This window comes from Lepisma saccharinum, chromosome 26, assembly GCF_977018435.1.
Source record: "Lepisma saccharinum chromosome 26, izLepSacc3.1, whole genome shotgun sequence".
In the NCBI taxonomy this organism is placed as follows: Eukaryota; Metazoa; Arthropoda; class Insecta; order Zygentoma; family Lepismatidae; genus Lepisma; species Lepisma saccharinum.
This window is the reverse complement of record NC_139254.1, coordinates 50868232-50880251: the sequence shown is the minus strand read 5'-3', so window position 1 is coordinate 50880251 and position 12020 is coordinate 50868232. Positions and strand designations below refer to the sequence as shown.

The following is a 12020-nucleotide window of genomic DNA, read 5'->3' as shown; positions in this document are numbered from 1 at the left end:
AATTAAAGTATAATCCCCGGTTTTCAAGGCAAATTTTCCTAAAACTCAAGGGTACAAGCAGATGTGTTCTCCATTTCATACTTCTCTCAACCCCCCCCCCCCCCCCAAATATATTAATATAAAGGTCTGTGCAATTCCAGTTTATCCAGAAATTCTAATTCAATTAAACGGAATATTCCCATTTCACATACTCCAACTCAAATTACATCTACAAAAACAAGTCCCAAATGTTACGGGATATACTAATCTACGAAAAATTTTAATTTGAAAATAACTTCCAACTCAAATTTACCTAATCAACTTCAGGATATCTTGCAATAGTCTTCTGTCTGTCAGATAGATAGTGCAAAGGACACTAACAAAGTAAACAGATTGAGAGATTTGTTTTATTTTCCATGCCGCTTCCTTTTCCATTCCTACCTCGATTAAAATAAAAGCTAAACTGGAAAAAAAAACTTGCCTCAGGGCATTAATTAAAATATATAAATTGAATGGGATTGGGATTAATGAAAGTTGCAATTTTTCATGTCTACGAAGAAAAATTCATGTAGAATTCACGCATAATTCACATATAATTCCCAGTGAGTAGTCACCCTGTAATGATACTGATAATGCCAATGGCCTTTACCTTAACACTGGAACTTCTGTGGTGAGTCTGAAAATTGGCCACTTAACACCCTTGGCCACCAAGCCAGTGGCAGAGTAATCAGAAAATGCATTTAATTTGATAGCAACAATGCTAATGTGAACAGTCCTAATGTTATGAATACAAATTAAATTTAATACCCAATCATATATAGTACTCTAATTTGATTTTAAAATGCTTACCATTTTGATTGGCGTAGTCTGAATCAGCACAGTTTCTGTCAGTTGAGCATCTGGTGGTTCAGCCACAAACACCCCTTTCCTCGCAAGCGCTTGGATGATCCCCCAGTGATTTAAGTTATGGTAATTGGGATCAGAATAGATGTTTGCCAAAGCCAAACAATACAGCTCTGCATTTGCTAATGTATGAACTATATGTGGCTTTAGATGCTCTTGATCCTGTGGAAAAGAGTAATTACACGTTAATTTTAATATCATTGAACTTGTAGCTAATGGCTTCTTCAAATTCAGAACTTCACAACAAAATTAAGTTATACAAAAACTGAAAAACTTTAACTGTTGCAACAAAGGTGTGAGTGCTAACTATACTGCTACAAGGGGGTGCACTTCAAATATGTAAAAACCTAATGGAAGAAACATACATATTTATTGTATCGGCAAAGTTCATGTGGATCCTGGAGTATGGGAAAGAGAATGAAAAAACCTATAATTGAGGCTAGTGTTTTGCTGCCTGCTACATATACCTTTCGACTTTCTAACTGAAGAATGCCTTCCTCCCTATCTTTGCTTGTGTGACTTTTTTCAACTCTAGTAAGGTAATTTTCACAATGGAACATATATTTTGTAACCTTTGTGAACACGATGATACTCTTATTTCATTTTGCCCCTTTGGTGCATTCATCATGGATGGATGGGGAGAATGTTCACACCATCAATCCGTAATATGATTGAGCACTGAATAGTTATTCCAGTGGTAATATGCTGCTCTCTTGTCAATTCTTCATTCACATGAGTGGTCTTACCCTTTTCCCCAAAAATATTAAAAAATATATTTTTTAGTAAAGAAAATTTATTCTGGAGCCCTGAGTCACAGTTGACTTATTCATTCCTATATTTTGCAGTTTGGAGAAATATCTTAAAAATCTTATATGTTTTCTCACAAAGTTTCACCACTCCATTTAATTACAGAACATTTGTAGCATCTTCTTCTCAAGTGAATTACAAAAATAAATATGTCAATAATCCTCATCAATGTTCAATTTGCTGAGAACATAGATTCTTACACATCTCCACCTGCCCTCCAGAAACTTAACACACAGTGTACTGACAACATAGCTTGGCAGATGAAAATTTCAATTTACAGCTTACATACAACTCCTCACAGACAACTTGATCTAAAGTATACAGTATGGCACATCATTCCCTAGTTCTTACGACATGTGAATTGGCGGAAACATTAACTGTCCTACAAAAAAAGGGGGGGAAGATAGGTGCTTTATTTCCTCTTCTATGACCAGTCAGAAAAATCCACAGTATTCAAATTCCTTGTGTTCCAGCCAGGGGTAGAAAAACTAAAATAATTCACACCCCACCCCCTTTTTCCCAGGAGCCAGTGTATACATATTTGTTTTCATATTTTGCAAATAACGGCTAAGAATACCATCAATCGGGCAACCGGGCTCGCTCATTTGTGGACCTGATTGGTTCTCGCAGACACACCCCCATATTGTCGTCTGCTGCAAGCCCGCGAAGCGATCTTTCTTAGGCCTCATGGCGTATAGATTCAGCATGCCTGTGTTGAAATTAAAACAAAATACACAAGTAGTTTTGGATTAGAAATTGTGATTTAGTAACATTTTATCAATTTTATGTAATGTTAATTATTAAAGTATTGTTACGTGCCTGAACGGCCGAACCAAATGATCAACATAGGGAGAATTAGTTGGCAGAAGAAACAGTAGATGGCAGCATGACAGAAAGGTGGAAAGTAAATTGATTGACGAAATTAGAGGCGACAGAAAGTGATTATATTAAACAAAACAAATGAAAGATATTGAGTACAGATTAAACCATTGTAAATATAGGATAAGAAATATAAAATAATAGAGGAATTATAATGATTAATAAAATACTCATGAATTAGACATATAGTAGAGTAACTAAGAACTTCTCGTTAGGTTTTTGGTTGTTTCCCCTTGGTGGCGGTATATTGATATTTGCAGCCCCAAAGCACTACGGTTGCGCTAGCTGACTTTAGTTGCATTGGGCCATAGGCAGCGCTCTTACATTAGCGATCCTGGGCTGTCCCTTTGGTCGTTATCTAGGTGACGCTATATCCAGATTTGTCGCCCCAAAATACATCTGAGTTTTGTTAGCCAAATTCAGGCTTCATGCCAAAGAAAAGGGGGAAACGCTCAGAAGAAATAGACGATCCTTCTATAGAAGAAAAGAAGAGATAGATGATCCTTTCTACATAAGAATAGTAGAAATATTTAACCATTGTACAGAAGAAAATAACAAATAGATGATCCTTCTACAGAAGAAAAGAAGAAAGAGATGATTTTTCCATAGAAGAAAAGAAGAAATAGATGATCCTTTCTACATAAGAATAGTAGAAATATTTAACCATTGTATAGAAGAAAATAAGAAATAGATGATCCTTCTCCAGAAGAAATATTTAATCATTGTACAGAAGAATATAAGAAGTAGTTGATCCTTCTACAGAAGAATAGATGACATAGATGATCCTTCTACAGAAGAAGTAGTTGATCCTCCTACAGAATAATAGAAGAAATAGATGATCCTTCTACAAAAGAATAGAAGAAATAGATGATCCTTCTACAGGAGAATAGAAGAAGAATGAAGAAGTAGTCAACCTCTTTCCTAGAAGAAGAAGATAACTTTTGTATTGAGAATTTAAACATATAATCTTTAACTGTGAAGGTTTTAGAATATAGATTCCCATCCTTATATCCATTGGCATATATATATCTCGGCTTTCTGATTTACATTCCAAATAAAAAGAACCCATACCCTTAGAGATTAGTAGTGGTAAAAAGATGTGCACCTTAGGGAGGTAGCAGTATTTAGTAAGGATAAATGTAATTGAGTCTTTGTATCCATAATAGTAGTATTGTAATTCTCTTGTTTGATTCTACAAGTAAAGTGGGTTAAGTGGAAGAGTAGCCGCGAGATGTTTGCATGTAGATAAAGTTTCAGTCCCATGCAATTTTTTTACATAAATAGCAGACCTCCCTAGTGGTCTACCAGTGACATCACAGTCTTGCAATCAAGGGGTTCCAGGTTTGATACCTGGTGAAGACACACAGTGATTTGGATCCAACCCTAAGGAAGAATTCCCACCAAAGTGACAAGGAACACATGAAGGAAACAAGCCAATCAATGTCAACTTTTCATGACATGGCAAGCCTGCATTCATTTGGTGAAATCCTCAAGCCTGTCGCTTCAGTGTGAATTCTCCCTAAAATGCATGTCGTCTCGATTAGCCTATTTGTGCATAGAGTAGACTTAAAACAGAAACTCATGCCAAATTCTACAAACGGAATTGTGCCTAGTACCCTGTTAGATTGATTTGCTTTATTTTACTTTGCTTTTTGTGTTACTTTTGGCTAATTTGCGAAGATGGGGATGAGTGACGATATGATGAAATTGATGAATGGACACTCACAAACTTCCATGCCCAGGCCGGGATTTGAACTCAGAACCCCTGGCATCATCGTGCGATGTGCTGACCACTCTTGTCACGGGGACCAGTACCCTGTTATAATCAGAGATACTTCCCAGTCACAGAAAGAAGAAACATTGCTACAAATTTGTAGACTGCAGAAAGGAAAATATCTGCACCTTACCAGGAATATTTGCTTATTTTTAATATTGAAACCTTGCTAAATCCACTGTAGAATTGCCTACCATAAGAAAACCTAATATACTTAAGCTCATTGTATCTCTTTTGCTGTGCACAACAAGCACAAAGGTGAATTCAATTTATATCAAGGCAAACTGAATTCTACAAATTAAAGTATCCATGTATTTTCATTGCAACATGCTTAAAAATCCAACATATTTTAACTGAATGAAGTTTATTAGAAATATCACATTACATTAAAAATTTCAGAGAAGCTAAACTATGGAACCTTGCACATGCATACATGGAGTCTTTTATATGCTAAGAGTACATACCTCCTGATCTCGGTAGAAGGGTTCCCTTAGGTTTTCAGGAACTCTGTTATTGTAAGCTTTTGACAGTAGCCATTTCACCGAGGCCCTTTGCTTTGACTGGAAATAAAAAATATATATATCATGAGTCTTCCAAGTACTTATGTTCATGCAATGAATGGGTAATTTATATTATAGCAAAGTAAATGATATAATGTATTAAGTGGGGATAAAGCAACTAAAATTTCTGCTGGTACTATATAATTTACTGATACCTATTATTTATATTTTTATCAATCTGATGAATGTACGAGAAACCTGAGAGTTTACTCATCTTTTCAATTAATTTATGTAACCAGGTGACTTCAACACAGATGGCCTTGGGAGTGACAACTCCTGCACTTGCCCCAGGCCCCATGGATCAGGGAGTCCCACAACAGGCAATTTCCGCACAAATAGAAATGAAGTGCTTATTCTCATCGGCAAATAATATTAAAAATACTTGTAAGAGGATAATTTTGTTTTACATTTGCAATGCGTACAGGTGCATTACTATGGGGTATGACTCAAGAAGAATTAGCCAAGCATTGTAAGGATTTGAATATAACATTGAGCCATAGCAAATGTTGCAATATTGATGGCAATGATTTAAGTTCAGAATTGAAAGTGTTTCGTGATATTTTATCTCAGGAAATTAAAACAGCAGAACATGCACTACAATACATTTGGCATCCTTCAGGCTCCTTTCATAATGCACAAAAGTTTATCCAGAATTTTCAATTTTGACAGGTGTATGCAGGGCGATTTAAAAGTATCTTGACATTTTCCTTCTATTGCTAATGAATGGTTTTTAGGAAGGGATAAAAGACACTGTTTTTTTTTTTTTTAATCAAGATGGTGTACCACTCCATTTCATGAAAATCGTTTGGTACTATCCCGCTAACACCTTTCCTGATAGGTGGATCGGTCATGGCTCACCAAGATTTTAGGCGAATCTCTCTCGGACATGACTCCGCTCGACTTTTTTGTCTAGGTTTTCATTAAGTCTAGGGTGTACCAAGTAAAGATCAACACCACAGAGCAACTGACATGGCAAATAGCTGCGGCAACAGGGAAGATCACGCCAGCTATGTTGGAGCATGTGTTCTGGTTTACGCAAGAGAGGTGGATGCAACGCCTAGACTTACAGAGCCACCACACTGAAATGTACTGAGTTTGTCTTCTATTCTAGATAAATTTTCAGCAGTACTGTCAATTTTGTCAATAAAATTATTTTTGAATAAAATGTCAAAGAGACTTTTGAATCACCCTGCATACAATTGTATGTGGATGAAATAATAAAATTTGCACCAAAATGTTAATAGATCTTTTTCTGTAAAAAAGTTGTTTTTTGGGGGGAGGGGGGTATATAAATCACTGAGATCTCGGCTTTTGCAAATTAATCTGAACAATGTAGGCCCCGCGCATATTATGAGCCCTGGGCCCTGCACTTACCTAGGGACGGCCCTGACTTCTTGCCTTAGAAAAAGATTTGATTTGGTGTTTTAACTCCACTTTATGCACAGTAAGGCTAATCGGGACTGGACCTACAGTTTAAAGTGGGATCCGAACCACTATGTGCCTCCACCAGGTATCGAACCCAGGACCCCTTGATTACAAGGCAATGACGCTACCACTGCGCCATCGGGGAGGCCTTTAGAAAAATAATATGAATATTTAAACACCTACTTGTCGCAAATAGAATAAGTTAACTGTATTTTTATATTCATAATTCTAATTTCATTTATACACTATTTATAGCAATACCAAATCGGTAAAATCATTAGCAGTTTTACCGAGACTGAATTTTGACTTTTTCGAGTCACGAAATTATCTACGGTTAGCAACACTGCTGTAAGTGCACATGTGCACGAGGGCTCGCACGCAATAAAGGGCGAAAACTGTCTAAGAACTGTCTACAACTTGAACGAAACATTATTTTTAAATTCCAAGCCCTTTTAAACTGAAGTATGTCAGTAATGCAATCGTAGCTTTTTAAAAGCAACTGGTTTCGAAATTACACCGCACCGGCAGCATCATCGCTTAAAAAAAATGGCTGGTTTTACATAAACGCCTCTTGGTTGTGTACATTGCGTTAAGTTTATACGTTCGTCGCCTCCGCCCACTTGAAACACACAGATGAGTTGCCTTTTACGGGAGAGAAAGCAACGCGAGGTGAACTGGCCCGCCTAAACAATCGAGAGTAACGCATTTTCCTACGTGCCCGGCAACCGATTCGATTTCTATGCAAAAAGTCCTTCGCTAATCGGTGGATATGCAGGTCGAGACGTTGTGGAACCTCTAATCTAACCACATGCTTAGGCTGCGAACGGATTACAGCTTTTCTCGTCTTTAGTGCTGTGTCATGTAGGAACATGAGGATCAAGGTGATGGTCCACTCATTCTGTCTACGACGCAGATGAGAGTGGGTATTGACTGGCACCACGCTCCAGACACTTACCACCAAACCCTGGTATATGTAAGAAGAGCGGCAGTTTCAGATTTCAGCTCCCGGGACAAGAAGTAGCTCAAGATAAAAAAAAAAAAAATTACCCGGGATGTAATTGTTGGTGCCCCCTGACCCATGGTATATACCTATTTACGGTTCTAATGACGAATAATAATATCCTTATTTTAAAATACTTAAAGTGTTACTGTTAAAGAACACGTTTATTGGAGACATGTGTTTGCTTTATACCTACAGAATGACGTCAAAATAACAGTAATCGCTTAGCTTAAATTGCTACATGATTTTGCAATATACTTATTATGTTATGCAACAGTGACTTCAATTAATTCTTGTCAACAATAAATCCAACTTCTTTCAAAACAAATAACCACACACCCGGTGAAGACACATAATGGTTGGGATCGCACTTTAGCTGTAAGTTCAGTCCCGATTAGCCTATCTGTGCACAAAGTGGACTTAAATATAAACTCAAACAATCATAATCATAAATAAAGTTTTGGCGCTACTCAAAGGGGACGCCCGGTTTGGGGTCCCTCTGAGGACAGCGTCCAGGCCCTTAAGCCGCTCCTGCCCGGGGCGAGAGCAATTTTGGAACGCCCTGCACCCAATTTGGCACCCCTCTCCTCCCTGCTTGGGTAAATGTCGCGCACAAGCAAATACTAACGACTCGGTAACATACCCGTTCCAAAAATTATATGGTTGCAAGCAGTGGCGGCGATTGGAAAGACCGTCCTTACCGCCCCCTCCAGTCTTGGCATCCAATCGCCGCCACTGGTCCCACGTACAACAAAAATCTATTGTTTCCTAGCGGGATAGGAGATTCTTTTTCTTCCCTCAAATGTAGCAAAGGTCACTGAAACAAAACCTGTATTTTAAACAAAGAATTCGTAGTGTACTTTTCATTATTAATTTCTCTGTTCTATTGGGCAATTTCAAATGAGTTACTATGCAGTATATTGAGTACAATGATTACAACATACAGAGAATCGTTAATAACGATAGTATTCCTAACACATCATCCCCAAAATTATGCACATCTGCTTTAATACTATACAATAAAAACACCAAGACCAAATATTATATTAAGACTGATGATATTAATCAATACTGAAAATACTGCTGTCTCATAATGCAGCTATAGTATATACACCTTCGAAATCGCGTTAAAACGCCAAACATGTATTTCCTTCTTTTGACCGTTTTCGATTTTCAAATCGCCCCGTGCACATAATACAGTTCCTTCATTTGGTTATTGTGCCGCTACAACGCGGCCCGTGTAGCGGCCGGAATGAAGCAGCTTGCCGGCGAAATCTGATACACGCATCCCCTCGACCCAAGCGCAAGCGCATAACGAATTTGGTAGCTTTCCAAGCCAGGGTTTCGTCAAGGCACCTCTCTCTGTCTGCCGTGAATGTCAGCATTTGATTTCATACGGGCGGATTTGTAGTGTTGAAGAACGATTTATCAGTGGTAAACCGATAAGTGTTATTAGTGTTGTTATAATGTCGCAACGTAAGTACACTTTAGAACAAAGAATTTTTATGTGCCATTCTTACTTAAAAACAAACTCGTGCATATATTTTTATGCCAAAGAGACAAAGTTTAGTTGCGACTGAGACAGAATATTTTTATTAGTGTTTCTCCAAATAATGATCGGGTTTTCCACCGGCTGCAATCAGAAAATGTTATATCTTCACACGTATTAATAGTACTGAGATATCAACATATGACTTTGGATGTAATGTTGTGTCTCACGGCCGCTGATGAGTACACTAAAATTCCTCCTTTTCATTCGTATGTGACGGATCGTCAAATGTCAAGGTTTAGTTGCGCGTTAAACAGATTGATTTACTGTATTGGAAATACTGACCTTTCTGTCCTCCGTTTATGGCGGGGTTTGCAATCAGCATGAAGATGCGAGGTTGAGCGACTTTCGCTCAAGACCGATGCCAGCAGCAGCAGCCGCTGGAAATATATACCGGTAGCTCGCCATCGACGCTTTGCGATTCCGGGTCTAGGCCCTGTGTAGAACCCGCAAATATCATTCACACTGCTTTTGTTCTGAATCCAAATACCTTGGGTTTCGCAATGCCGTGCAATATTTTAATGAGCCCATGAAAATTAAACTGTGTTAAGGAGAAAAAATAAAATGAAATGTCAAAAAAAAAAAAAAATTGTTTGGCGCCGAAATAACAGAATAAACTTCGGTGTAGGGTAGGCGACTAATGATTACAGAAACAAAATTAACGCCTTATCTGTCGCTCAACTTTCTAGGCATTGTGTTACAGCAGTAACGCAGACTTTAAACGAGTTGTAGGAGGGCAGTATCGACATACACGAATATATACAGGATGATTCAAAAGTCCTTCACTATAGGACAACTCCATTGTTCATATAGTAAAAAATTAAACAAGTTATAAATGTGTGGTTTTCAATCTCATGCGCTTGAATTTTCGACGAAGAATGTACCTTTGAGGCTGTGCACTGACTGGTATCCAGTACGGTATTGCTAGGGTACACGTTCTATTGTCGGATAATAGAAATGGCGCAGGGAAGGATTTTCTTTTCAGAGTAAAAATGTCCGGGTTCCTACAAATTTCTTAAAAAATTAAAGTAAATAAATAAGCATAGCAAGCCACAAAATGTCCGTTAGGTATTACGTGTGAATACGATAATTGCCAAAATCGATACTGAAACACCATCGATAGGTCGATATCAGAAATCTACGAAGCCATTTCGAGCGTCGCGTCATCTCGTACTCGTATCTGTCTACCTGCATGGCGGAGTGGTTAGCATAGCACGCTATAACGCCAAGGCTCCCGGGTTCGAATCCCGGTCTGGGCATGGGTGTTTTTTGTGAGTGCTCCTGCATAAATTTCATCACATTATCGATCATCGAAATGAACAAAATCAATCGAACTCGTGAGTTGATTTAGGGTGCTTTGTTGCTGTGCTTTTATAATTTCATTAACAAACAGAAATATAAGTTTACAAATGAACTTAAAACCAACTACAGTTGTTTCCCAAATATTTTCAGTATGATTGATCGAAAGACTGATTGGTCACTGCCTTCAATCGTTTATATATTTTTTCTTTTGATAAATTTTATTAAACTGTCAGAAGACGAAAGATACCTAACGTTGTAAAAAGGCATACGCAATTCTCACTTGACAAAATAACCGCCGGGTCTCCCTGAAGGCATAGGAACCAATGCTTCTTTTCTGGCGGTACAGGTCCTTTTTATAGGGGAAAGAAAAACTAATAACATTATACACGATCATTTATGAACATGCCACAATATTTTGAATAGTTCTCATGATGAAACACAATAAAAATAAACGAACTTGAAGAGTTCGAACCTTTCGTCTCATAATAAAAGCACTGGTAGCAACTCTGTTGTACAATCACTACCCTTCTAACGTGTAACGATATCATAGACTTTACATAGAAACGTTACAACCCAGAAGTATCCTTGACTGTACAAGAATATTTTGCCTGGAGGAATTTTGGGGGGGAGCGATGCGAGAAAGTACCTTATACCCACATAAGTCGCTACGTGTCAGGGTACACCCAACAGCAGAAGAAACAGTAGGCGAATTGCCCACCACCATTTTCATTTGGTCTGTATTGTACAATATGATGATAATGAATTGATATAAAGACGTCAATAAGCAGAGGGCAATGCCCATTTCGCACCAACATAATTTCATTCCTTAAAACATCACAGGATGTAGAATAAAAAGTAACGAAAATAACGATGGACAATTTGCCTACTATTATATTTGCCGTTGACTGTACAAAGATAGATGAGCCAGATCTACTCGATGGCATAGTGGAAACTGTTGCCTTCGATTAACGCGCCCCGGGTTCGGATCCCATTTTAAACTGTTGGTCCAATTCCGAACGGAGTAACTGTGCATAAAGTGGTGTTGAAACAATATTTCTGCTCATGTGAAGAAATAAAGTGCAATACACGGTCAAAGTTCACGAAAATTAAAAACAGCCGTCCCATTTTTTTCTCTAGTCAGAAATTGATTTTTCAAGACTTCCTACATGTAGGCCAAGCGACTTTAGTGCCACACCCCACACAAAAATAACGATATAATGACGTCAGTAATTAATAACCTGCGTCTCGGATAGAAAACTATCTCGGTAATGTTTTTCAGACCTAGACAACCTTGGAATTATTGCAACTATTGAAAATAAAGAAACTTGTGCACAGTAAGAAGAGTATTGAAGGGGGCTTCACCGATGACGTAGTGGTAACGCTGCCAACTTGTACTGGAGAGGTTCCTGGTTCCACTCCCGGTGGAGGCATGTAGTGCTTCGGATTCAACATTGTAACTGCCAGGCCGATTTTTTGCATTCTCTTGTGGGAAGTTGGAGTTATTTTAATGATGTGTATAATTATATGCACACGGCCTGGATGATACACTTCTTACTTGCATTGAAAACTTGACTCCCACACCATCTGTGAGAAAACCATGAGGCCAGGAAAACTCATACACACATTTGTTTTTAAAGGAGATGTGTATAAAAACTATACACGCTGCCTGCAAGTTGCATATCAGTGTATCAATCTGATACACATGGAAGTTAAAGTGTTAAACTGTAGGTCCAATCGCAATTAGCTTATATGCCTACAAAGTGGACAAACAGAATTTTCAGATTATGGGGATACCAGACTAATTTAATTTTCCTCTGCACATACCGATTTGTATATTGCAAC

The 12020-nt window shown here is 38.1% G+C and overlaps 1 protein-coding gene across 11 annotated transcripts in view; it reads right to left on the bottom strand.

Annotated features, from left to right (window-relative positions):
• The window catches only part of Patronin (calmodulin-regulated spectrin-associated protein patronin), a 191259-nt gene that overhangs the window by 109986 nt on the left and 69253 nt on the right, over positions 1-12020 (bottom strand). For all 11 annotated transcript variants that reach the window (XM_083112650.1, XM_083112657.1, XM_083112653.1 and 8 more), the window contains exons 2-3: positions 4807-4902; positions 829-1044 (exon numbers count right to left, since the gene is read on the bottom strand). In XM_083112650.1, coding sequence (XP_082968776.1) covers positions 829-1044; positions 4807-4902 — 312 coding nt within the window. The remainder of the gene's footprint in view (positions 1-828; positions 1045-4806; positions 4903-12020) is intronic.